At 38.0% G+C, this 25,354-nt stretch overlaps 1 protein-coding gene across 2 annotated transcripts in view; it reads left to right on the top strand.

Annotated features, from left to right (window-relative positions):
• Dve (SATB1_N and homeodomain domain-containing protein dve) overlaps nt 1-25,354 on the top strand; it is an 83,297-nt gene that overhangs the window by 10,410 nt on the left and 47,533 nt on the right. For both annotated transcript variants that reach the window (XM_076447586.1, XM_076447587.1), the window contains exon 3: nt 10,490-10,760. In XM_076447586.1, coding sequence (XP_076303701.1) covers nt 10,490-10,760 — 271 coding nt within the window. The remainder of the gene's footprint in view (nt 1-10,489; nt 10,761-25,354) is intronic.

Below are 25,354 nucleotides of genomic sequence, written 5' to 3'. Positions count from 1 at the left end.
TTCGATCTACATCTGCGCCGGGTACAAATCTACTAAATTACATACCAAATACATTATAATTCGTAGGAGAAAGGTACTAATTTTGAGTCCGGTAGAGTAATGTTTACCAGTGTAGTTTATTGTATATTATTTTATAAAAATTGCAAGACTGAATCTGTTTAGAGTTTCCACAATTTTCATAATAATACGTGCTCGAATAAAGAAGTTTATTGAATAGTTTTTAATAGAAGCGTCTTTATAATTTCAATAATTACAAATAATTCGTCGAGGAATTCATAATTCGTAGGAGGAAGGCACAGAGTTTGAGTCCGGTAAAGTAAAGAGCAGCCAACGACACATTTTGTACCCGGTACGGTTAGTGTTAATTTGATATAACGATCAATCAAACATAGAGGGAAAGAGAAATTGCCATTCGGTTTCGAGTGCCGGCGATTTTAAAGTAGTTGAGGTACGCCGTTTCGATAGTATCGCCGAGCAGAATTAGTTTTGCTCTCCGACCGATTGGGATCGCGTTCTTCCTGTTTCTTTTTCGGAACAAGTGGGAAGGCAGCGAATATCTGGTAGCACCAGCGATCGATTTACGTAATGTGATCGTGGAAGCGTCAATCCATGGATTATCTGACTCTGGAAAAGAGGCAATTATTGTGTGTGGATATCGTTCATCTGATATCCCGATAAGCCTGATTAGAATGTTGCACGTTTAACGTAAACCACGGAGACATTTAATTCCACTCTACCGATGCCCGATAAAGACAGATATCCCACTGGCCGATATATAAACATGTATTATTCAACAACCGATTCCTCGTGGTGGCGAAAATTTCCCGAGGATTCGCGCGATTATTCGCCGGGGATCGTTGCCGAGGGAAAATTGATACACGATCCAGGCAAAACTGGATCATTCGACAGAAATGGTTAAATATTGAAAACCGGTTGACTGCCGTCGATTTCTGCTGGATTACTAATTACCGTCGACGTGTGCTATAAACAGTGTGTTTTGCTGAAAGTGGTGCGAATATTTCTTGTGGTAAAATATTTTATTTCCAGTGGTAAATACAGCGTTTTATTTTACAATTATTAAAAATACTTCAGGGTTTTATATTTCCTTGATCAATGTTGCATCCACGGGGAAGCAGTTTAAACAACGAACACATGATTCAAACTACAACTTTTAGGCATTTTGCTAAATATTTTGGTTTCGTTCAAAAATTCACTTTTATTTCTTCCCTGAACTTTGAATATGGCTTAACTCTTTACTTCATTCCAAAACTAGTTCATTCGCGTAAAACGGGAGTCGGATAAAAAGTTCTTTCTTCAATAATTTTTATACTTTTATTATAGAACTTTAATGTTCCGAAGTTCTCATAATATTTTTATGATAAACGCATAAAATCTGCAGTATACTCACGAATATTGCCTCTTGTCACAATTTATTTTTATTCAAATCCAACACGAAATAACGTGTGATCTTTTCAGTTTTCTCTCTGTACCAAGATAACAACGGCTTGTTCGGCCATCGCGTTTCAGGAACAAGATAATTTATTATTTTAATAATCGTTTTAAAGTAATGTTATATTCGCGTAATTGCTAGTAGCGGAAGGGGGGACGGCCGGCGAGGCGTTTTCGTGCGAAGGAGACCAAGGGGACCCTATCGAAATTGGCGGGTCCAGGTGGTTGGAATGAAACGCGAACTTCGAAGAAATAATAAAGAGGTTCGGGTGGTGTACACGGCAATTTACGCGCCTCGGATACATCGGAAGGGCACAGAAGCAGATAGCCAATACGAAATCGCCGAGGCATAGTGTTACCAATCTAGTTGGCCGAAATTCAGAATGACCGGTTTAACTACATTTATTAATAGACAGCGGATTTTATGCATTTTTGAGAAAAATTAGGTGTAATTTAAAATAGTGAAAACATTGGAAGAATCTAAAAATAACGGTTAAATTTAATAGTTTATGTCTCCTAAACGCATAGGCTTTTTTAAGTATTGCATTGTCATCCAGTTCTGAGCTATGTTTAAAATTTAAAGTCTCTAGCTCATCGAGAATAGATTAAAATCAATTGCAAAATTTCTACCGAACAAACAAACAAACAGACAGACAGACAAGAAAGCGAGCTAATAAAAACGTGGTAAAATAACATTTTTCTGAAAGTGGCTCTTCGTGCCATGAATGCTTTACATTAGTGTAAAACAGGAGCTTTGCGTTAACAGTTCAGGTTGTCGATGGCATAAAAGACTACCTCGAGAATTAAGAGTTAACAGATTGTACTAACAATGAATTTTCAAGCTCCGTAAAAATGACACTCATAGTGTTGAGAACTTAACACATTACCGACCGGTGATTATTGCATAATTTTGAAAAATCTATGGTACATGGCCAAACACATTTTAGTGGAACCTTTAATAGCAACAGGAATTTTCATTGTGAACTGACAAGTCGCCCTCAATAACGTCATCTAATAGTTTCATTTAAGATTGCAACGTAACAGAAGATTTCTATGCTTTCTTTTGGTACAGCACAATTATTGAAAATCCTATTAATAGGTTTCCGGTAGGTAAAGTGTTAAGGGGACGAAAAATAATTTATCGGCGGGCTAAACGCGGGCTGTCAGTACGCGGAGGGGCAAAAACGTATTTGGAGGATAATTGTTGCTCGAGAAATACCGCGAAATGGCCCCAGTTCTTGGCTGAATTGGTCAAACATCGTCTGCCGGTGGCCATCTCGTCCGACGTTACGTAAGCTCGTTAGAACGACACAACAGAAATTCGTCTCTCGAAATGAATTCCCGGAATCCCTGTGGACTGGTGCTCGCAACAGGAACGCACGGAATTTTACATTGGCCGACGATTAAGGTTATCATCTTAACGGGAAACACCCGAGCAGGAAACGTCGACGACGACGCGTATCTCTGTTCCACCCGGTAGATAAGCTGATCCGCCGATAAACGTTGTCGAACCGCTGTTTACGATGCCAGCATTAATTCGTGGTGATGTTACGTTTTGCATACCCACGGGAGCCGAATTCGGTTCTTTTATTTCTCGACTCGCTCGGTTTGTTTGCCGCTATCGCCTCTGGTTGATTGTAATGGCCGATCGGCGACTGCCGGACACGTCTACCTACGGCCGAGGAGAAACGACGTACTTCACTTTCGTGAATTTATCCCTTGTCCATGTTAATTAGTCCGCGAAGCTTCGCGCGGAATCAACATTTTCTAAGGCAAAGGGACACCAGTTTAATCAGTTGTTTCTTCATTTGGTCATTTTTAAAATACGTTCACTGACCTTTAGAAATGGTTCGTGTGCATTGTCTCATGAAAATGATACAGATCTTGTTACATTGGGATGTTGCATACTAAATGTCCATTTTTAACTGTAAAGAAACAACTTTTATCAAAATAATCGATCGGAACAAGTACCATTGTAATCCACCGTAACCACCTAAACGGTAAAGAGAGTGATTTAATTGTTTCACAATTTTAATCCAGTCGTGAAGATTTATCGTTCAATCTATTCAATGTATGATTCTAAATAAATTTTACTTAAAGAGCTGATTTCTATGAACATTGTGTTTTCTACGACTTCGAGGAACAATGTATACAAAATACATTTGACTCCCATTGCGCAAAATAGGAAACCCTAATCACTTGTTATGAAGTTCAAGCTCTTAATTCTACTTTATTCGCTGCTATACTAATCGCACTTCGATGTATATTGGTAAGAACGATAAATTAAGTAATGAGCTGGACTTGAACATTGCTCGACAATTAAGATTATCCGGGATCTATGATGATCGGCGAAGATATGGACACGAGATTTCTTTTGCATTTCGAGTCGAAAGTAGTGTATACATACATAGAAAGATAAAAGCAGTAACAGTATTGTTCTTTCACAAATAGGTCAATCATTTCGCGAAATTTTCGAAGAATTTCCGAAGAATTTATGAATATGCACTATTCTTGACTCATTCAAATAATTGAACGAAAAAATGTCGAATATGAAAACGAGGATATTGTAACAAATCTTATTCAATTTTGAACAAAACTATATCGAAGACTGTAATCTATCAAGTTGCTAGCCAATGAAATAGAAATATTCCAACAATTGTGCACCGTTGCTAATGATATTCGACGTGGAAGCAACGTCGAAACCTAATTAGAAAATATTCGTATACCTAAAAAATCAATTTTCTCGTTTCACCCAAGGTACGTAGACCTAAATATTATTTATAGAAATTTATAGTATATTTAATATTAAATACTTATATAGAGTTAAAATTAAAATAGTAATAAAAGCTTAATATTATGGGATATAATATTAAGGTTTTACTTTGAATATTTTTGGGATTTTTATAAATGGAGAAATTTATATGAATTTCATATTTATTTAATGAAACTGAAAATTAAGGGATTTTTACTCGGGTAAAAATTATCTTTTAAAGTAACAATAATAACTTATTTGGTCCATTAAAAACACTATATAATAAAACAATGGGGAAGCTTTTTTGAGGTTAAAAAATTATGAAAAATTAATTTTATACAAACATTTTATTAAAAGTGAATAATTTGGGGGTTATCGATTAATTTTATATAAAATTTAATATTATTTAAATATTAATATGAAAATTTATGTATCTAATATTATTTGAGGGAGTAATGCATAGTGTAACATATCTGATAGATACAGTTAACAAATCTGGTAAATAGTAAACTAAGAATGTGTTTTCTTACTATTCTACACATTTTGTCCCATTTGATTTTAATTGTTTTAGACATTTTTCCCTTAAATAAAACACAAAAACTGACCTTCCACCAATTTTTTCATCCCAATTAAAAAAATCATGCAGTGAAGAGTTCAATGAACCCAATATATTGGGTTGTCTCGAATGTTCGTTTCGTTCTCGATCAGAATAGCTTTTCGAGAAAGCGAATGACATGGTTGAATAAGAAGCAGCTTAGGCAGCAATAAAACATTAGCGAACAGACGGTGTTATCTAACAATATTAAAGGAGCAAATTACAGGAGAAACTTTTGGAAGCTAATAAAATTAATCAGGAAGACAGTGGCCGAAAGAACGTTCGTCGGCGAACGTGTCAAAAGCAGCCGTGTTCCCGCGGGACAAGGTGTCCGTCGTTCGCAGAGCTCCGAAAATCGCCGAGAGATTTGCAACAGAGCATGAAGGCACCTTTGCAAGGCGGAGCGGTGCATCCCCTTTTGCGTCACGTCGAAGTTACCGCGATATCACTTGGGGCGTTAGCCGGATAAGCCGCTAACCCCATCCACCTGTTGCCCCTTCTTATGCGTTCCTGCTTACAGGCTCGCGTTCATCCTCATTCCTCGCGTGGAAGCGAGCCAAGGACCCGGCTCGTCCTCTTCCAATTCACGCTTGTACCTTAGGGCTTCGGCTTCATCCTCCCTCGTCCGCGCTCCTTTATGCGCTGGTGTCAGGCTTCTGCTCCTTTTCCCTTCCTCGTCACCTGAACGGTGTCCTCGTTCGGACCATCTTCCTCTTCTTCCTCTTCTTCTTCCAACCACGTCCTTTTCCCTCTCTTCCTCCCTCCTCCTCCTCCTCCTCCTCCTCCTCATCCCCCAACGAGCGCGTTCAGCCTCCTCTTTCTTCCGCCGACTTCATCTCTCGTTCGTTCCCGTTCCAAGCCCGGGTCTTCAGCAGTCTGACGTGTTTTTTGCGAGTGCATACCTCGAAGCAGCTCCCGAAACAGTAGCTGGTACCCAGGTACAGTCCGGGCCAGTGAAAAAATCACCGACCCGAGACTCGGCGATCCTCTACGTGTTCGTTCGACGGATCGACGCACGCAGTTTCGAACCGTGTGCATGATCGCTGGACCGAACTCAAAATTCCAATCGCGAGAAAATGCTGGTCAGCTTCGTGAACGATTGCAGGCTGATTTCTATGCGTCTGATTTCTTTTTTCGGAGCTGGTTTTCGGTAACTTTGGAATTTGGCGATGTTCTGCGAATTTTGGACACCTGAAATTAGATGGAAATTATTTATTCGATCGTTAATAATTGTACAGTGTGCAATTATTAGTGATGCAACTATTTGTGGATTCAGATGGCATTTTGCTATCTTCGTTTCGAGGGCGAGGAATATTAAATATAATTGGCTGAATGTAAAATATAAGGTCAAGGTAGTTTTACCAACAACAAGTGTTTATGTAAACATGATTGATCTACTTAGATCCACTTTTTTCAGTGACTCATATTAGTGATGCAACTATTTGTGCATTCAGATGAAATTTTGCTATCTTCGTTTCGAGGGTGAGGAATATTGAATATAATTGGCTGAATGTAAAATATAAGGTCAAGGTAGTTTTTCCATCAACAAGTATTCATGTAAACATGATGATCTAATTAGATCCGCGTTTTCAGCGACACTTATTAGTGATGCAACTATTTGTGGATTCAGATGAAATTTTGCTATCTTCGTTTCGATGGTGAGGAATATTGAACATAATTGGCTGAATGTAAAATATAAGGTCAAGGTAATTTTACCATCTCCATCTCCACTTTTTCAGTGACACTTTCAAATTAGTCTTGTTAAAATTTGTAGACATAAATCCTTCTAAATGTTCTATAATTGATTCTAGTATTAAAATTTAATAATGTAACCATAATTAAGTAGTTTGACTGACACACAGCATGAATGTAAATGTACTCGATCGTGACACGAGATCATGGAATTCATATATGATGCAATAAAAGTGAATTTCGTGCAATAAAATTGTTTCCATTAATCAAAATATAGATGAATTACAATGAGCTACTTTAGAAAAATCGTTGAGTCAGTTTTGGTATCGAACTACATCATTTGGAAGACTTGACGTAATCTTATCGAGACATGGATCTATCGATCTAGAAAAAGCAACATTCTCTCCGTAATGGAGTAGCAGAAACCGGTACTTCACACGTAAGGAATATATCACGAGTGCTTCATGATCCTCGTATTATTTAATCAATCGGAAGATAACATCGAATTAATTTATATTTAGAAGAATCAAACCAGTTAATGTATACAAGTATCACTCTCTCATATGTCTTTAATTGGTATTTTTTCATTGACGTCTGCAATCGACATACAGGGTGTCCTAAAAATGTTCGACTTCATTCAAAGGGGTGATTCCTAAGGTCATTTAAAGTAACATTTTACGAGGATGCGTCTGGTCCGAGTATTACATATTGTTGTAATGTTTAAACGAAATGTATATTTTTCATCTATATTTTCTGTCATCGAAGTGGATCCTCGAAGAACATCTCTAGACGTTATAAAACAACAAAAAAGTTGAACTTTAGTTGAAATAAAGCATAATCTATAGGCCTTGAAATTCCAGAAGAGAAACCACAATTATTTTTGCAGCAACCTACTGCGAAATCTGTTTCGATTAAGACCTCGCTGATCGAATAACAAAAGGAAAGAAGTCGCATCGCGCAACGAAGACGACGCGAGGACAGGGGGTAAACGATTTCCCGTTAGTTTGTTCATCGAGTTCCACGGAAGCGTCATCGACGATCCAGTTTTCAGACGCGGCGAAAACCGCCGCGGCGCGGCGCGGTGCATTTCGCACTTCGGTCTTATAGTGTAGGATTGTCGCATTCTGGGCCCACTTGACCCTCGTTAACACTGTGAACGGCTTAGCCGTTAGTGTTAAGTTCAGTTCACTCATACATAAATCTAAGTCCGCGCTTATGCCTTAGCAGGCCGCTGTCGGAATTGAGCACGTGTTCAGATTTCATCGGCGACAACGCTTAGATCATCCGGCTCATTCGATACGACCGAATCGTCGCAGATTCGACTAGGTTCAGACGGTCTCCTCTCGGTGGAATTAATGATGGGATCATTACGTCGTTCTATCCGTTATTAAAGACGAGCCATCGATTGCAGAGCTTCGTCGTCTTGGGAAAATTCCAACTGATTTTCGACACGCGTCAGAGACGTCTCGTAATTTTAATTGTGATTGGTAGACTGGATCTCATGCACTGGATCAATAAAATACGAAACTGTGAAGACAATGGAAGAACTTGAGAGCGCTGTTACAAAAAGTACATTTTTACTTCATTTCTGTTTATTACATCGACGTAGAAAATATTTAATTTGCATAGAAATTCGCAGTCCGGTGAACGGTGAATAAACTGCAGTCCTTTTTATACAAAATAAAAATGTTCTTCACCAATTGCAGTGGGGAAGGTAGCACACATGTTTCAATTTTTATTTTGCATAGAACTCCGCAGTCTACTAATTACAAGGGCATAGAAATCGCCGAATTCGTTCTTAAGAAATTCGTCCTTGAAGAGGTTAGATTAATATTTTTTAAATACGTTTCACAATTTAATTGGAGAAAGTACGCAAAACGATAAAGTAGATCTGATATGTATCAAGCGGATTATATTTTTATAAATATAGAACGTATTGTTTTTTCTTTTTATAGTATCGTGGATGAAGAGTTTAAAATAATCTCCGATTCTTCAAGAATGAATTTATCATTTATGTTTTATTTCGAGTGACGAGTATGGCATATCGATTCCAACTTCGCCAGCATGTTAGTTGATTTATGGACAGAAACTATTGTCACACCGAGAACTGTGAACGCTCTGGCACTGCTCGGCAATTAACTGCTAAATCAAGATATTGATCAAGAACCTACCTCATGTTATAAGCGGACGTGTTAAAAATATTCTGGCGCAGATAAGAATTTGTATGCAAAATTGTACATTTATGTCCGCTCTCGGATAACAAAATTTGAATATATAAATATTATATATTTTCATTCATTAAAATTCACAATTTCGAGATCACAAAATTAGATTAAATATCAGAAGTGTGCACAATTAATTTGTTTGAGCTGTATAAAAATACGTGTTCACTATTTTATCGTATGATTTCTCAATAATGTATATTATTTATAACGAAATGGGATGAAGGAGTTTGTAGGGATGAATTAATTAGATTGCGATTGATAGATTGCTTTTTATAAAATGTATAAAAAAAATCTGGGTGGAGGATCACAGCAAAATCGCATTCGTCCTGTCACCAAAAGCGAAGTATGTCAAGGACTTTCAGGGCAGATTAAGAACAGCCCTGAATTTCTATTATTTCCGTGGAGATTACCGCCTGCAGTTTTACGCGTATCATGCGTAACGAGCGTAACGAGCAATAAAATAAGAATGAAAAGTATTCCCGATGCACACGTGCATAGTGGTGTGCAAAGTACAATGGCTGCTATTAAAAATGTTTGAACTCCCACATGTTTTCGTCCCACTATTCGCCCGGTCTCTGTCGCTCGTTTGTAAAATATCAGGTTGCAATGAAATATGCCATGTGGAGAGTGAATGACAATATACTGAAATTAAAGGTAGCACTGTAGTTAAATGCACACGATCGAGTAAAATAATATTGTTGAATTATTTGTTTCCATTTCACTGAGACTCGGGGGGTGTAGTATTCTCATAAACAAATTTTCTATGCTGTTTGTAATTCAGATTTCTTCGAAGTGGATTTTTAATCGTTTACTAAAGATGTGCTGAGTACTTATTTTGATTGTTCTGAATAGGTCGAGGGTTTAGAAGTCGCATAATCTGTGCAGAACAAAATTAATATGTTTTTACTGAATTCTGTTATGGGGTATTGTTGTTACAGAACTGACTTTTTAACTGAAACATATAAATAATTTAAATGGAAAGGAGAGAAAATTGTAACGTATGAGATCATGTGATAGAAAATGCAATATTTCACCGTTTTGAGACTAGAAAATGCTTATTGTAAGAATCTGTAAGCAGGATTTCGAGTAATAGTCTTTTCTGTTATTCATATATGCAGTTAATTTTGTAGAAGATACATTTTTTAATGATTTCTTGTCGGACCTCAATTTATCTGGCCTTTAGTTTGCGCTAATCGGGTTAAGTGAGGTTTTATGATGCGGTAAAATAGTTCAATATTCTCAATTGAAAGTATCATTGCTATAGATTTAAATAAATTTCTACGTTCGACAAGAGTAAGCATCGTAATGAATAAAACGAACGACGAATCTTTACAACAATCATCACTTCGATGAAATTTCCAGCATGTGTATAAGTAACATAGATCTATAGAAAACATATATTTTAAATTTTTATTAAGGGCCCAAATAAAAAAATTTTAAAAATTGCCTTTTTCATTTTTGCATGTAAACTTGTAAATTATAATTTAAAAAAAAATCTTTTTTGCACATCATTTCACAAACCAATAGTTCTAATTGTATCATAATTGATTACATTAATTCATAATTGATTACAAAAAATCAGGTCGTTTGGTACAATTATAAAAAGGTTATTCTGCTTTAAAGGGCGTTCGAATATTTTCGTTATCCACTGTAAATATGTATAAGTAAACGTAAAGACTGGGGTCATGAGAAACCTCAGTACACCATATACAGGGTTTTAGAAATGGTTTGTTAATTCTGTAAAATTAACCATAGGGATGAAATTACGAATTGCAGAGCCAAGCTTTGGCATTGACACACAAGGTCTCTCCACCTTCGAGGCCGAGCAGCGTGTCCTCGTTACCGAGAAGCCCCCAATCACACCAGTCCCAGCAGTCTCAGCCGCAGAGCACTGCTCAACCTCCGCCGGTACATCCTCATCAGTCGCAGACACCTTTGAGCGCGCCCCACACGCCATTTTCCGCGCACAATCAACACCCGAAGCAGGAGGCGAACACTAGTCCCAAACAGGAAGGATTCGATCTCAGCAAGTCCGCCGCCAGCACCGGTGAGTCTGTGTTTTATTCCTCTCCTATAATTCAATGAATATTAAATTGCCGGAACGAATGAAAGCCGAGGGATCCGTTCCGGTATATTGTTTGGGGAACAGTCGATGCCAAGATGGAGGTGAAATTAACAGGCATCGAATGCTACTTGAACCTGCTTCGAATACCTTCTTATTCCGGCGTTTGTTAGGGGTAGAAATTAATTCTTCCAGACTTTAGCAATTCCAGACTTTGTTAATCCCTTGCCATATGATTCTTCTAGTGATGAACACATCTTTTGTGTTTCTTTGATAATTCTGTATACGTGATCCGTATCATGTTACATTTCTCGGCCGAGTCGAGCGGTCCCGGATCGTGTCCCCTACACGATATGTGTGAAAACTGTTTCTGCTCTTATGTCGAGACTAAATATGGTTATTTTTTATAAGTCACGTATCATATTTCCTATCAATTTAATCAGAAAAATGTCACAAACATTTTGTCGTATAAATTTCATAAGAAAATATTAAAAAACAAGTTTTGTCGTTGGACTAGTATCGTCTCACCAACACGCTGGGCCGATTGTTTTTGGACGCTCGAATGAATTGTAGGGTCAAAGTAAATTTCAGATTCCCGATCGAGCAGCTTTGTTTATGGTAATTTGATTCTTCCTTGCCCTATACGACACGAACGAGCAACAAGTTTTCTCGTCCGCAGGCGAGGCGCACGCATCAGCACCCTTCGCTTAAATATGTCGGTCATTTGGAACCTCTCCCCTTGTTCCAACGTGCTCCCCCCCCCTCCCTGCCCCTTTTTCTTCCGTTTCCTTTTTGTTTTACACGCCGCTTTCCACGACGCATTATCCCGAATCTCAAATCGCTCGCGTGTTCCCTCGGCTGTAAATCTTCGACGCCGGGCGAATTAAGTTACCATTACGGTACCGGTCGTGTGAAAACAATCTTAATGCGGCGGCACCATAACATCAGGTAGGAATTATAAATAAGTGGTAACTACACGATCGGAAAATTCGGTAAACCTGCATCACAGAGTTGGGCATTATTCAATTAAAGTTTTATCCAATATTGATTGAGTGTACGATTGAGAAAGGTAATCATTGAAAAATGGACGATTGATGAAGATAATCGTCAATCGTTGATTAAAAAAAGAAATCATCGAAAAATCAGAGACTGATTTAATCAATCTTTGGAGTTAATCGCCACACGATCTATCCATAAATTGTACGGAGGGAGAGAGAGGCAGTGGGCGGAGATGGAGAATTGACAAAAATTGTATATCTCGACAAATACTCAGTTTACATTTTTTTTAAATTTTTGATTCCGCATTTACTTTCGAAATTTCAGCAGCTAATCATTAAACAATTATCCGATTGACGATTACAATTGAAAGGAATGTAATCGTTAATCGCAATTAACGACTAATATAGGAGTTTAATTGTTAATTGCGATTAACGATTGAAGCAGAAATTTATTCGTCAATCGTTCATTAAATGTTTGCCCAACTCTGACCTGGATCGATATTAATTCTTTTATGAAGAATATAAACCAATGTGTCATGCGGATCTTTATACATTTATAGGAAAATTGAATAGTTGAAATCCAAAGTGTTGTTGAAAAATTAAAAAAATTGAAGACGTCAATGTATGATTTGTGCTCTATTAAAATTATTAATGAAAGAAATAAAGATCTTCTAGATCGGTCTAGTTATTACACAGAAATTAAACATTGAAACGTCGAAACATTGAAATTATAAAATATTATACACAACTTTACAACACATTATTTTTCGCAATAATAAACTGTTTTTCTCAATTTTATATTGTGCACAATATTCCCGACGCCTGTTCCTTCACACATTTTTATTATTTCCTGCAATCGTAAACATTTAAATGTAACATGCTTACTGCACTTACTCAAACATGAAATTGTACGTATTTATTATGATCGGAGAATAAATAGAAAAATACAATTTTTAGTGAATTTCTGTTTCCGACAATTGATCCAATTGATTCACAGTCTAATTATAATAAATGATTGCGAGAACAAACGGAACTAATTGTCTGAAGGGTGTGCGACACAATTCGCAGAAGACTGTCTCCTAATTTTTCTCCGAAGCGTTAATTCGTCAATGCGATATTATCTTAATGTTCTCTTACCACCGTGTCTTTACGAAAGGATGAAAGTAATCTTCCAACATCGTTCGGGGAACACAGGAACCATTAGCAATCGTATTACACGAGTCAAAGGCTTGGACCCTGTATTTGTAACGCAAGTTTCCACCGGGAATGACGAGCGGCTCGTATGTGTAGACGTTGGAGGTCGCATGGAGGGATCGTTAAAGCTCGTAAATGAGAGATAGACTATCGGCGGAATTTCCTTGATCCTCGATAATGCGGTGGAAACAATTTGCACGCGTCCGTTCGCCGGTGGCAAAACAAAACCGGTGCTCGCGCGCGCGACTTTGAGACATATCGACCCCGTTTGTCAACTGTTCCCATCATTTTTGCTGTACACGTCGTTTTAGTAGACTCGGCGGCGGGTCTAGGCATGGGCTTGATGGCAGAGTTGACCAAAATGTAATTTCAATTACAATTACAATTACTTACCAATTACTGTAATTTGAAATTACAGAAATACGATTACAATTACATGTAACTGTAATTGGTAATTGCAATTACTTGACGAATCACTGTAATTGTAATTGTGGTCCGCAATTACATGTAATTGTAATTGGTAATTGCAATTACTTTGGCTCAACCAGTAATTGTAATTCCAACTTCCAATAACAATTACAGTAATTGTGAAAGGAGTTATTGCAATTACTTAACACGATTACAGTAATTATAATTGAGTCTAACAATTACTTCAGTGTAATTGTTCTTTTAAACCACTAATTTTTATGCTTTGGACCATTTAACCGTTTTCTTATTGTAATCATAGTCCACTTTTGCACATGTAATTGAAGATGTAATTAAATACTCATGTAATTAATTACTGCCCAACTCTGCTTGATGAGCATCAAAAGATAAAAATAAAAACGATTTAGATTGAAAAACTTGAGAAAAAATAAATTATACAAAAATTCGCAGCAATTTTGAGGCTACGTCACGTAAAAATGTTTTTCTAGAGGAAAATGAACACTGCTTTGTAAAACTAGAGACTCCAAGCTTTAAAATGACTCGAGGCTTATGGTTTTACTATTTATTGGGTTGGCAAGAAAGTAATTCCAAGGTGAAATAAAACCGAATTTCTTTATTCAAGCTGTGAACTTTAATCAATAAAATATTTTCTTATTTAATCTTTTTGGCAAAAGATCATCGAACAAAAGGGAAAATCTCTTATTCATTAAAGCTCATTGCTTGAATAAAACAATTAGGCTCTATTTTTTGGAAATTACTTTCTCGTTTCTTTTTCTGTTTATAGTTGTATGTCGTCGTCAACGTCTAGGTTACTGGCGACATCATAATATAAGTCAGAATATGGTTGTACTATTTGTTTTTACGAAATGATCACGATTTAAATATCGACAATTTTTCGAGAAATTTAGCGTCGAAATTATTTTTGGGTTCACTGTATAATATTGTAGAAAGGAAAAGTCGTGACTTAGGATAACAGGGCGCGCGTCCATGTGCTGCGAGCTTACCTGTACGAGGTTCGTGTGCTTTTGTATGTACGTAAGGGGTAGCACGGAAAGGGGTGGATATTGTGACCCTTACGAACTAATCCGGATTAAATTCGAATCCCTGGCTATGTGGCTAGGCGATCTGCGAACATGTACTACACCGTCTTGCAGCATACGATTGAACTCGTTACGACATTTAACCCTTTCTCCGACTCCATTCAGATTATTCCGGGGCTGGAAACCGAGTGTTGATCCTTTATGCTTTTGTTTGCCGTGGAAAAATTTTCAATCGGCTCTCTCGAGCGTTCCTAACGTCGTTTCTTGCGACGGGAACCATTTTGCACGTGCGGTTATTACTTCATGACCAACCTACACGGCCGATTTTGTGTTTGTTCACCCTTCAAGGGGATGGGGATTGTTTAAAATACTATAGTATGTTAGTCTTAAATTATGGGAAGAATGAACAACGTGATAAGAAACAATTAACACATTACCTACAGGTGATTATTCCATAATTGTTGAAAGTCTATGGTTGCCAACCTATGGTTAAAAGCCATGGGTGAGGATTTTTTAAAAGAATCCTTCAATAGCAACACCAAGTTTTTCTCAATAACGAAATCCAATCATTTCCTTCGGGATTATTGTGTAAAAGAAGATTTTTTAATAGGCTACCAGTGTATATGCTAATCGTAAACAAATTTTGATGAAATTTTCAGCATGTGTATAACTAACATGGATCTACAAAACATATATTTTAAATTTTCATTAAGCGCCCAAATAAAAAAAGTTTTAAAAAATCCTTCTTCTATTTTTGCATGTAACCTTGTAAATTATAATTTTTGGAAAATCTTTTCTGCACATCATTTCATAAACCAATACTTCTAGTTGATTATAAAAAGTCAGGTCGTTTGGTACAATGATAAAAAAGTTATTCTGTTTTAAACGGCGTTCGAATACTTTCGTTACCCACTGTATGGCATTCATTTCTTGTACAGATTTTATTCATTCATGATAACAATAAGTAGATCAGATGCGAAACAGTTAAAACATTTAGGGTAAATACCCTACGGATCTTTATGCAAAATAAAAATTGTTTGCAAGACACGCGGGAGCGAAATAAAAATTTCTTTCGTCTTTCAGTTACCATAGTAGTACACTGATGTCCTTAAATCTTTTCAATATGTCCACGTAAAATCCGCAGCTTAGTAACAAATGTCTGTGCAGCTTCTACATTTAGTGATTAATAAATGATGTATCGTAAACTATGGCCGACAAATTGTCACGGCGACGGGCATCATTCATCTTTAATTAGGGACATAGTGAAACTTCAAGATCCACTTAGAAAATGCCTAATACGATGTAATACACGCGTAGATTCGTGATGTCATCTGCGTCGTTAAAGACGGCTCGTTTCACGCTTGCTTACTTCGGAACAAATTATTCGGAGTTCTTCTTTCGGAAACGATCCTCTTCGCGAGTCTCGAGCTCGAAATTTGAATAGGAATCACCGCGGAGAATTTTCACAAGTGGAACGAATTGATCGTATTAATGTATAATTACTGTAGGGATTAACGACATTGAATGCGTCCATTGTACGTGGCACACATTTGCGACTATAGTTTAGAAACGGGATGGTTATCGACGTTTTCCAGCCAATACGCGAATAAGAAATTTCAAGTTTCGACGTTCCTACTTTCACTTATTTCAAGTCTTAAGTTCAGTTTCATAAATGTAGATTACAATAACCAAATAAAATCACGTTTATTCATTAAACCTTTTTAATGAACATGTAATACGTCCTTGTACTAGACGAAAACCGGAATGATTTATCTGAAAACTCTGACGCACATTATCGTATAAAACGCTGACGCGCGTTCGCTAGCAGCATCACGCATGTGTGACGATCACGATCTCGTGTTTTACACAATGAAAGTGAAATTATTTCTTTTCCTGTCGTAACTGGACTGCGCATGTTACGCTTTAGACTTTGACGAATTAAAAATTGCAAGAGCATGTTGTTTCGATTATTAATGGATACAATGATTGGCTCATGACATGAAATTGTATTCCCAGTTAACTCTGCATTTTGGTGGGTTTTAGAAAATTGTATGCAAGGTACAAAAGGTAACATTGTAAAGAATCCGATCACCAGATGTATGTTGATGCAACCCTAAACTCACGAGAGAAAAAAAGATCAGACATGTCGAGCTCCAATCAGGCCTCCAGGCGCCAACAGTTGAGCTGTTTAATGCAAAAGTGGTGTACGTCAATTGATCCCATTCATTGTTTGTTCCTATACGACGAGGAACAATGCTCGATTTCTAAGTAGCCAGTGGATTTTATGCATTTATCACCCAAACGAGGAGGTGTAATAATAAATCAAATATATTTCTATACCATTCCAGTTTGTTGCAATTCTCAACTATTATATGCAATTCTCTTTTCAATCCTCGCAATTGGATTCAGCTAAAGAATCGACGATCTTCGACCTTTCGCTTTAATACAATGCTGTCTGAGGAACTACAGCTTTTTTCTATGCTCATAATCCGAAAGATTAAGGCTGCAAAAGAGAAGGGAAGCGCAAGCCAAAGAATAGTGCATAAAGTGTGCAGTAGATAGGGTAGATGGTTAGGTATTTTAATTACAGTTCTCGACGAAATAATAAGACTCCTAGCATATTTTTAAAAATTTCTTATATTTAAATTAAAATCTTATATTTAAATTTTGTCGAATTAATGTCAGACCGTGTTTATGTATATCCTTCTCTAATTTCGCTATGGTACGCGGTACAATCCTAAGATTTTACATGTTTACTTTGGAAAGACTATGTAATATACACGATACACCGGACTGTACATTTACTACCTTTAAATAGAAGAAATTTAAAAATATGCTAGGTGTCTTATTATTTTGTCGAGGACTGTAGTTGCTACTAACTCACGATATATTTTCATGTCTTCCTTATGTTTTCTACTAAATTATGATTGCATCTTTTGCTAAAATGTTCCTCGTCAGATTAATTTTCAGTCGCTTTCTCAATTCGTAGTTTTGCTTATGACATACCCAGTCAGGAAAATCTGTTCGAGCAGATTAAGACCAAACTTCTGCGGTCATACTTTGCGAGCAAAAGGCAGTCATTTTAGTGCCAAGGCATTAGGGGTGTGCGAGTACCCGTTATTTACGAGCAGAGGTAAACTTGATTCGGTTGCTCGAGCCGAGTTGAGCGTTTGATTCTTCCGAGCTACTTGAAATCGTCGAACTGTTCGAAAAAATGCGAGCTACTTGAAAAAATCAAACGGTCTGGTCCTCCACCACCTGTCCCACGATTAGCTGCCATCCAAGCACCAGAATCAATATCTTTCTCTAATTTTTCTATGGTACGCGATACAATCCTAAGATTTTACATGTTTACTTTGGAAATAGTATGTAATATACAGGATACAACGGAGTGTACATTTCCTACCTTTAAATATAAGAAATTTAAAAATATGTGCTAGGTGTGTTATTATTTTGTCGAGGAGTACAAGAGACGGGGGAGAAAGAAGGGTTGAATGACTAGAAAACCCAGGTAAACGTTAGACCTATTGTAAACCCTGCAGTTGAATAAACAACTCCCTTTGTCCAGTAATCAAGTTTTCTGACTGCATTGAGCGGTTCAGTCGATCAGAAGCAAAGTTTCAAAGGGGGTTGAAGAATCTGAGCCGCGAAGAAGATCGATGAGAATCCCGGAAAGCTGTTGTCCAATTCCCTTCATCTATCCCTGAAGCGTCGCTCATCGGTCGGTGTCGTTAACCCGGAGAATCGCGCGAAAATGGGGCCTTATCTCCGCGAGAACGAAAGAAGCATTCTGCATGTATAGGGGGCGGTGGGGTTGGGCAGCACGGTGCAGATAAATACACCGAATGTCGTGAAATGCACAAGGTACGCCAAGAGTGGAACACGGGTAGCGCGGGGGGAAGAGGTTAGGATTAGCTGAGTTGTGTGCGTTGGATTTCCGATTTAGACGGCGAGCGGCGCACACTCGACCAATAATCCCGGATTAATCCTAGGTTCGACTATATGCGCGTCTACACACACCTCTTCACGGATGGTGCGCTCGCGCGTTTCCGTGGATCGCGCTGCGTATCCTCCAACACGAACACAGAGCGCGAGAGAGAGAGAGATAGATAGATAGAGAGAGAGAAGGAGAGATCGCACATGGAGTCCGGTCAAACCGAATGACTGAAGTGTGGGTGGCTAACACATATATCTAGACCCGTGGATCCGCAACATAGGACGCATCCACACCGGTAAAGAGGCTCGAACGTGCGACGGTGTGTGTATGTGTGTGCGCGCGCGCGCGTCAGGATACCAGGGGAAGAGAGAACCAGGCGCCAAAGGATTTGGCTACACGCACACAAAGCCAGGCTGCGCGCTCGCGTGCATACATCGATGCAACGGCCAAAGATAATCCTCACGAATATAGAACCCGGATAATCCCCGTGTAGGGCGGTATATATACGTTTGCTGGCCGCGGTGCATCGTGGTTGTATGCGCGCACACGTACCAACGTGCACACTTATCACCGACGAGGATGATGGTCCGCAGAAAAGGGTGGCGTAGAGAGAGAGAGAAACGACGGTGGGGGTGGATCAAGGGTGATCGCCGGGAGGGGAGAGGACTATGGCAGAGCACACAAGGTTTAGAGGCTAAGCGGCTCATCCCCCAGGAAGCTTTACATCCCGTTCTGATACGACGGGAATTCTACGAACGATTCGAAAGATATATCCTCTTTGTGTCTGTTGGGGTCGAGGCGCGCGGGCGCGCCAGAACCCGCGAGAGAACCAGCCGCATCGGTTTCAATGGAAATATTGGACGGCGCGAAAGAGACGCGGAATTGTCGACGATCAGAGGCTTGGAGGATGACATCGAGCGACCGAGTGCGATGGTTTCCCGGATTCTCTGTGTTTATTTGCTCCCCGCTAGCCGCGGTTTTCGGCTTCGCTGGCTGCGCGGGAGAACGCCGAGACACCGAAAGGAGTCTCTCTGCTGTGATGAGGACTTCTGGAGATGTTTGATCAATGATTTAGTCGGGGACGGAAATCGTAATGTACACTCGTCTCGGTAGGCAAGTTGACATGCCTCCCGGGAATGCGCTCATGCCGGTGTGGAGAAAATCTAAACGATGTTTTGGGCAAGTCCGTGATAGTTTATTGCTGACGAGCGTGGTTGTCGGACGATGTTCGTGAGATTTCGTAGAAAACTTTACTCCAATCTGAATATCGTGAAATAAGTTGACATGCATTGATCATTTAATTATTTAAGATTGAACTTTTAGATTGAAATATCCCAGAAAATTCGAGAAATAACACTTTGAAAGAAGCATTGCGAGAAGCTTGGTTATCGAATAACTGCGTGTCGAATAACTTTTAACAAACTATATCCTACAAACATTTTTGCGCGATACACGCATTGCCCCTTGGCAGGATTGTTAGAGGGTGGCAAGCAAGACTGCTAGCAGACGTTCTTTGGGATAAATAAATTATTTGCGACATGTTCTATATAAATTCCATTCAAATTGACAGTCGGGTGCTTGATGTTAGGTTGTGAAAATTGTAAAGTTGTCGTCATCTTTGATCGTTTGTGACTCTATAATCTCGATGAAATGTTCAGAATGTCGAAAAATTCAAACCAATCTCGATATAATTTCTATTACCAGATTAAAAAAGTAGTAAAAATCAACCTCTAATATTTTTGTCGCAATTCCAGCCGGATATTCCCAATATTTCCATTGCACATCATCCGATAAACTAATCCCAGCTTCACAGAAAAAGTTGAAGTGATTTGCCGCATGTGATCAATTATGGGGGTCACGCGGTGTGATTCAAAGTATTTAATCGGGGCTCCTTGTGGAAGTGGAACTATAATATTTATGAAAGCTCGTTAGTTTTCGGAGAAGCTTCCCTGGGCGCACTATTTCCTGCAGTTCCATATGGACTTTATCACGAACGTTCCTCTCCTCGCAAAAGAAAAATACGATCACGCATTCGCGAGGGCCCACCACCCCGTGACCATAATCTTAATCCAGGATTAAATGATCCGGGGTTTGTATAATCCAGCCGTTTTGTCCCTGAAACGAATCTCGGGATTAGGGAGTCTAAAACCTCGTAGTCGTACTACGATGATAAATCCGTGGATCATATGGATTTATTATCGGAATACGTAATCTTAAACACACAGTAATAAACGGCACGTGAAAATGTTACTGATCTTGGTACATTTCGCGGCGCTACGTTACTGAGGACACGTTAGCGGTCTTGCCTTGTGATACACAGATCAAAATGATCCACGAGCTTGAGATCATCTGTTTATTCCAAGGTGATTTCCGTTGAGACGAATCGTGTCTGGATTGTGGATATATTCCACTAAAATTTTTCGACAAAATATAATACATTTTTTAAACATTATAACAATATTAGGATTTATTATTGTACATTGTTATTGGGATTTTTATAATCTACGTATATATGCATAATACATATAATTATTATTGGGATTTATTATGTGTAAGGGTCACACTTTCACTACCTCATCACTATTTCTCCTAGTCTTTCGAAAATTAATTTTTGACCCCCTTTATCTATCAGGGAAATTTGATTAATTGATGGAATATTCTTTGATCTATGATGATCTATGATCGATGGTGAATGGGGTATGAATTGTAAATTTTCTTCTTCATTATTTAAGATCAACTGTTACACAATATCAAATAACTGTTACAAAACACAAACCAAGTTGATTTGTGGACAAGAATAATACAGAATAATGTTGAATCGTTTCTCGCGACTCGTTCATCGACGTTATCAGTAGACTTTGGAATTTAATGCAAACTAAAAATTGTCAGCCTTTATTACAACATATGGGAGCTACATACACATTTATTTCTTTTCGTAACAATTTTAACAAGTCCGAAATGATTAATCACAAACACTTTTATATATTCACGATATATGTATATCTTCACTGGTTTGACTGTGATGTTCCCATTTATGTCAGAAATGAATAAACACCGCAGTCTAGTTATTATTGTATATTACATAATTATAATGTAATAGAATAATAAATCTTCTTTCCAGAAGATTGCTGAAAAGAAGATTACTCGAAAACAATTGTTGACTTTTTAAGATGATTAAAAGACAAAGTATATTTAAAGTTATTTGTATGATTTAATAAGCAGCAAAACATAGCTTGAAAAAATAAATAGAGGAACTACCTTTTTAAGTTAAATTAATAGGAAAACATTGCATTTTTTAACTCTTCAAGAATGAGACATTTTTCCAAAGGTGCACATTACATTTTCTGCTCTTACAACGAAAAAATTCGTGACAACACTTATTTTAATGAGAATAACATTTTTTAAGGGTGCAGTGTTTGGTCAGACATATTAATTGGAGGCAGACAAATATTGACGAGAGACATTAACTAGGGGCATGCTAATGTGTTCAAAGAATTTTTAAGAGCACACTGATTGCTGAAAAGCCAATTTATCTTAATGATGTTATTGTGAAATATTTCCAGCTTGGACGAAATATTCAAATAAAAAAATGTTGGACAGATGAAATTAAATAAAATAATTCATTAATTCATTCATGAATTAGCGTCATTTAAAACTAGTGTAAAATTGTGCCTATCAAATCTGATGGCTGGTGGCTCAGGCTAAGGAGCCTCTGGACAAATTGTTGGGACGAGTTTCTCGTCTCAGGATAGCAGAACGCGGTTGAGGATACTAGAACACAGCCACGTGGAGGTCCTTCTTGGCGTGCACCTTCGCCGAAGACGTCCTTAGCCTGTTGCATCGAGCGGCGGTGTATAAAAAGAGAAACAAACGACCGGGGATTCGGAGTTTTTACGAGGGACAGTAGAATTTCCAGAGGATCCCTAGTACGTCTACGACTGCCGATGGATTTCATAGAGATTGGGGTAATCTCCGATTCGAGAGTTGGGATAAAGAGCGGACACAGACATCAGGCTCGCAGGAGAGACGACAGTAGACTCTAGCTAGTTGCGACATCGCAAGATATGAGGGCCTGATCCTCGTGGATTTTCTGGCTTCCAGGTGTACCGTCGTCTCTGGAACGTAGGTAGGTACGCGCGTCCTTCAGTCCATGTTCTGTGATCCTAATGCTCAAGGGTCACTCTATACCTTTTTTTACCTTTCCACCCTCTTTCCCGCATTCAAGATGTCGCGTGTCGGCGAGGGTTGCCAGAAAAGTAACCGCAGAAATCACTCAAGGCAATAAATGTTACTTCACAATTAAAGCTTCTTTCTTCGCCGTAAGTGGAGATTTATGTTTAAATTTATGTTTGTACTTATGTTTGTTATATCACGGATTTTATGCATCCGCGACCGCGGTGAACGGGTAAAAATGTGGAACTGTGAAAATGTTACAAGAGTTTAAGAAAGTTGTTATCTATTGAAATTATTAATGGACACAGTTTATTCCTCTTTCTTGCAAATTGGATAGAAACTTTTCTATTTGCAAGGGCTCGTTGTTCAGCCATTCATAAATATTATTTACGCTAAAAGATAAATTTCGACTAATATTTACATTAAGGAATGTCCAGATGAGTATAAAAAAGGTGGAAAAAATCATAATCATTTATTAGACTGCCGATTTTAAAATTGGTTTCGTTCATTACTAATTATATTACATTATATTATATTGATAAAAAATAATAAATAAACATTAAAATTTTAATATGTTGAAAAAATTTTACTATTTCAAATCGCACTTATTCATATTTAAAATTACTAATGAAAGAAATCAGTTTCGACTGGGTCCCTGTATCCCGCGATTGATGCAGAACAATTTTATTCTGCATAAGGATTCACGGCCCAATAATTATGAGCCTGCACGAAGGGTTGGAACAGACTAGAATTGTTTTGCATACGACTAATCCTTCCTCCACTAAAATGATTAAAGAAACAATTCTAACAAAATATAACTGTTTCCTTTATCTCGATCGACAATTTGTTAACAAAGTATATTGACGTTTTCAGCAATTTGCAAAATTGCTTAGTTAGTAACATCAGATCGAACCAGTGCGCTGAAAACGTCAATACACTTTGGTAACAAAATATGTGTATTCTGCTCAAGTGTTAATTCATCAACTATAGTAGCATAAAATCTCTCGATTTCGAATGTTCAATGAATACACTCGATTACCGCATATTTATAGCGTGATTGGCAACGCACACGCGCGTTTCCGTGTGTACCGGTATCGATCGATGGTTCATAATTTGTAGACCTACTAGACGTTCCTGGTATTAGGCACGCATACTTCAGCAGGAAGTGTCCTGTCGTTGCTCAGCCTCTCGCGGGGGCGAGCACAGCAAGCGATAGAGAGCCGAGAGTCCTGCGTAATCGAAAAATATGTAAATGAGGTCCTTTGTCCGATACCCGTCGCCTTATTTTTGCGAATGGGGCAGCAGAACGGGCGGGCAGGTATCCCGGAGCGTGTCCTGGATTCTGGAAATAGCTGGTGACCCAAATAAGGGCTTTTGTAGTACCCGAGTGACCAGGATCACAGGACCGCAGGATGTCTTGTCCTTACGCACGTGCTCCAACCACGCACCCTATCAATTCTCACCATTTGTCCCTCTTTCTACCTAACCGTATCCCCGTCCTCTTCTTCTCTATCCTTCGATGCTACTTCCTGCGCAGCTTGATCTGTGCCATTTCTCTCTCCTGTCCTGCCGTCCTGAATTCGTTCGCTTTTCAGTCATACATCAAAGTAAACTCTTCCGTTTTTTATTAAAAATTCTGTTCGAGTTTGTGACTTCTTTTATATTCGTTATTTAGCGTCGCAACAATCATTCGTATGAGTTACTAGTGGACTGCGGATCTTTATGCAAAACAAGCACTTTTTGCATCCCTTGCGAGTAGCAGAGAATAAATGGAAATATTCCTCATTTTTCTTATTGTAGAGTTCATGAAATCCATAAAATGTATAAAATAGTGAATTTTAAAACAGCGACAAAATTAAAAGGATTAAAAATATGTATTATTTGCATCGTACTATTTCTATCTCTGTTTCTTACAAATGACGTAAACAATTTGTATTTTGCATAAAAGTCCACAGTCTGAAAGAATTTTTGTTGTACACCGAATAGAATACTGACTTTGTTAATATTTCAACCCAACAAAAACATCCTGTAAACAGGAGCCAAGGTCCTATGGCCGTAAAAAGTTGTGAGATCAAACAAAATACGGCCAAGTTCGTTAGCTTAGAAATACCTCTTGCAATACTGAAAAAAGCGTTTATAAAAATTAGTTTAAAAGAACGCTATTCAGTTTTTAAAGAGTTACATGGAGGGCTAAATTATTTAAACTTGGCCGCTACCTAACACCTTTTATGGCCATTGGTTTAAAAAGTAATGGCCAAGTTTGAATAATTTAGCCCTCGATGCAACTCTTTAAAAATTAAATAGCGTCCTTTTAAACTAATTTTTACAAACGCTTTTTTCAGTATTGTAAGAGGTATTTCTAAGCTAACGAACTTGGCCGTATTTTGTTTGATCTCCCAACTTTTTACGGCCATGGGAACTTGGATCCTGTTTATAAGATGTTTTTGTTGGGATTTTACCAATTTTTGTTGAAATTTCATCAATTATCAAGTAGTTATTACTTTATCCCTAATTCATTAAATCCTAAACATTTTTTATCTTTAAGGTGGACATTAAGTAAATTAATAAATGCACGTTCGTTTTACTGCCTATTTCGTAATACATTTTTTCAATACAAGCCCTTTAAGGTGTAAAATTTCAAACTTTGGTAATTATTCCTTTGAGTGTTTGTTATGGTGGATCTATGTACCAAATTTCAAGCTTGTAGGTCAATGGGAAGTACCCAAAAGGTTTTGATGATCTGTCAGTCAGTCAGTCAGTGACAAATTTAGCGATTTTTGAGGTCCTATATCTCGGAACCCAGCAATGTTG

This window comes from Lasioglossum baleicum, chromosome 3 (assembly GCF_051020765.1).
Source record: "Lasioglossum baleicum chromosome 3, iyLasBale1, whole genome shotgun sequence".
NCBI lineage: Eukaryota > Metazoa > Arthropoda > Insecta > Hymenoptera > Halictidae > Lasioglossum > Lasioglossum baleicum.
Note: the sequence above shows the minus strand (reverse complement) of the source record. Positions and strands in the feature narration are given on the sequence as shown.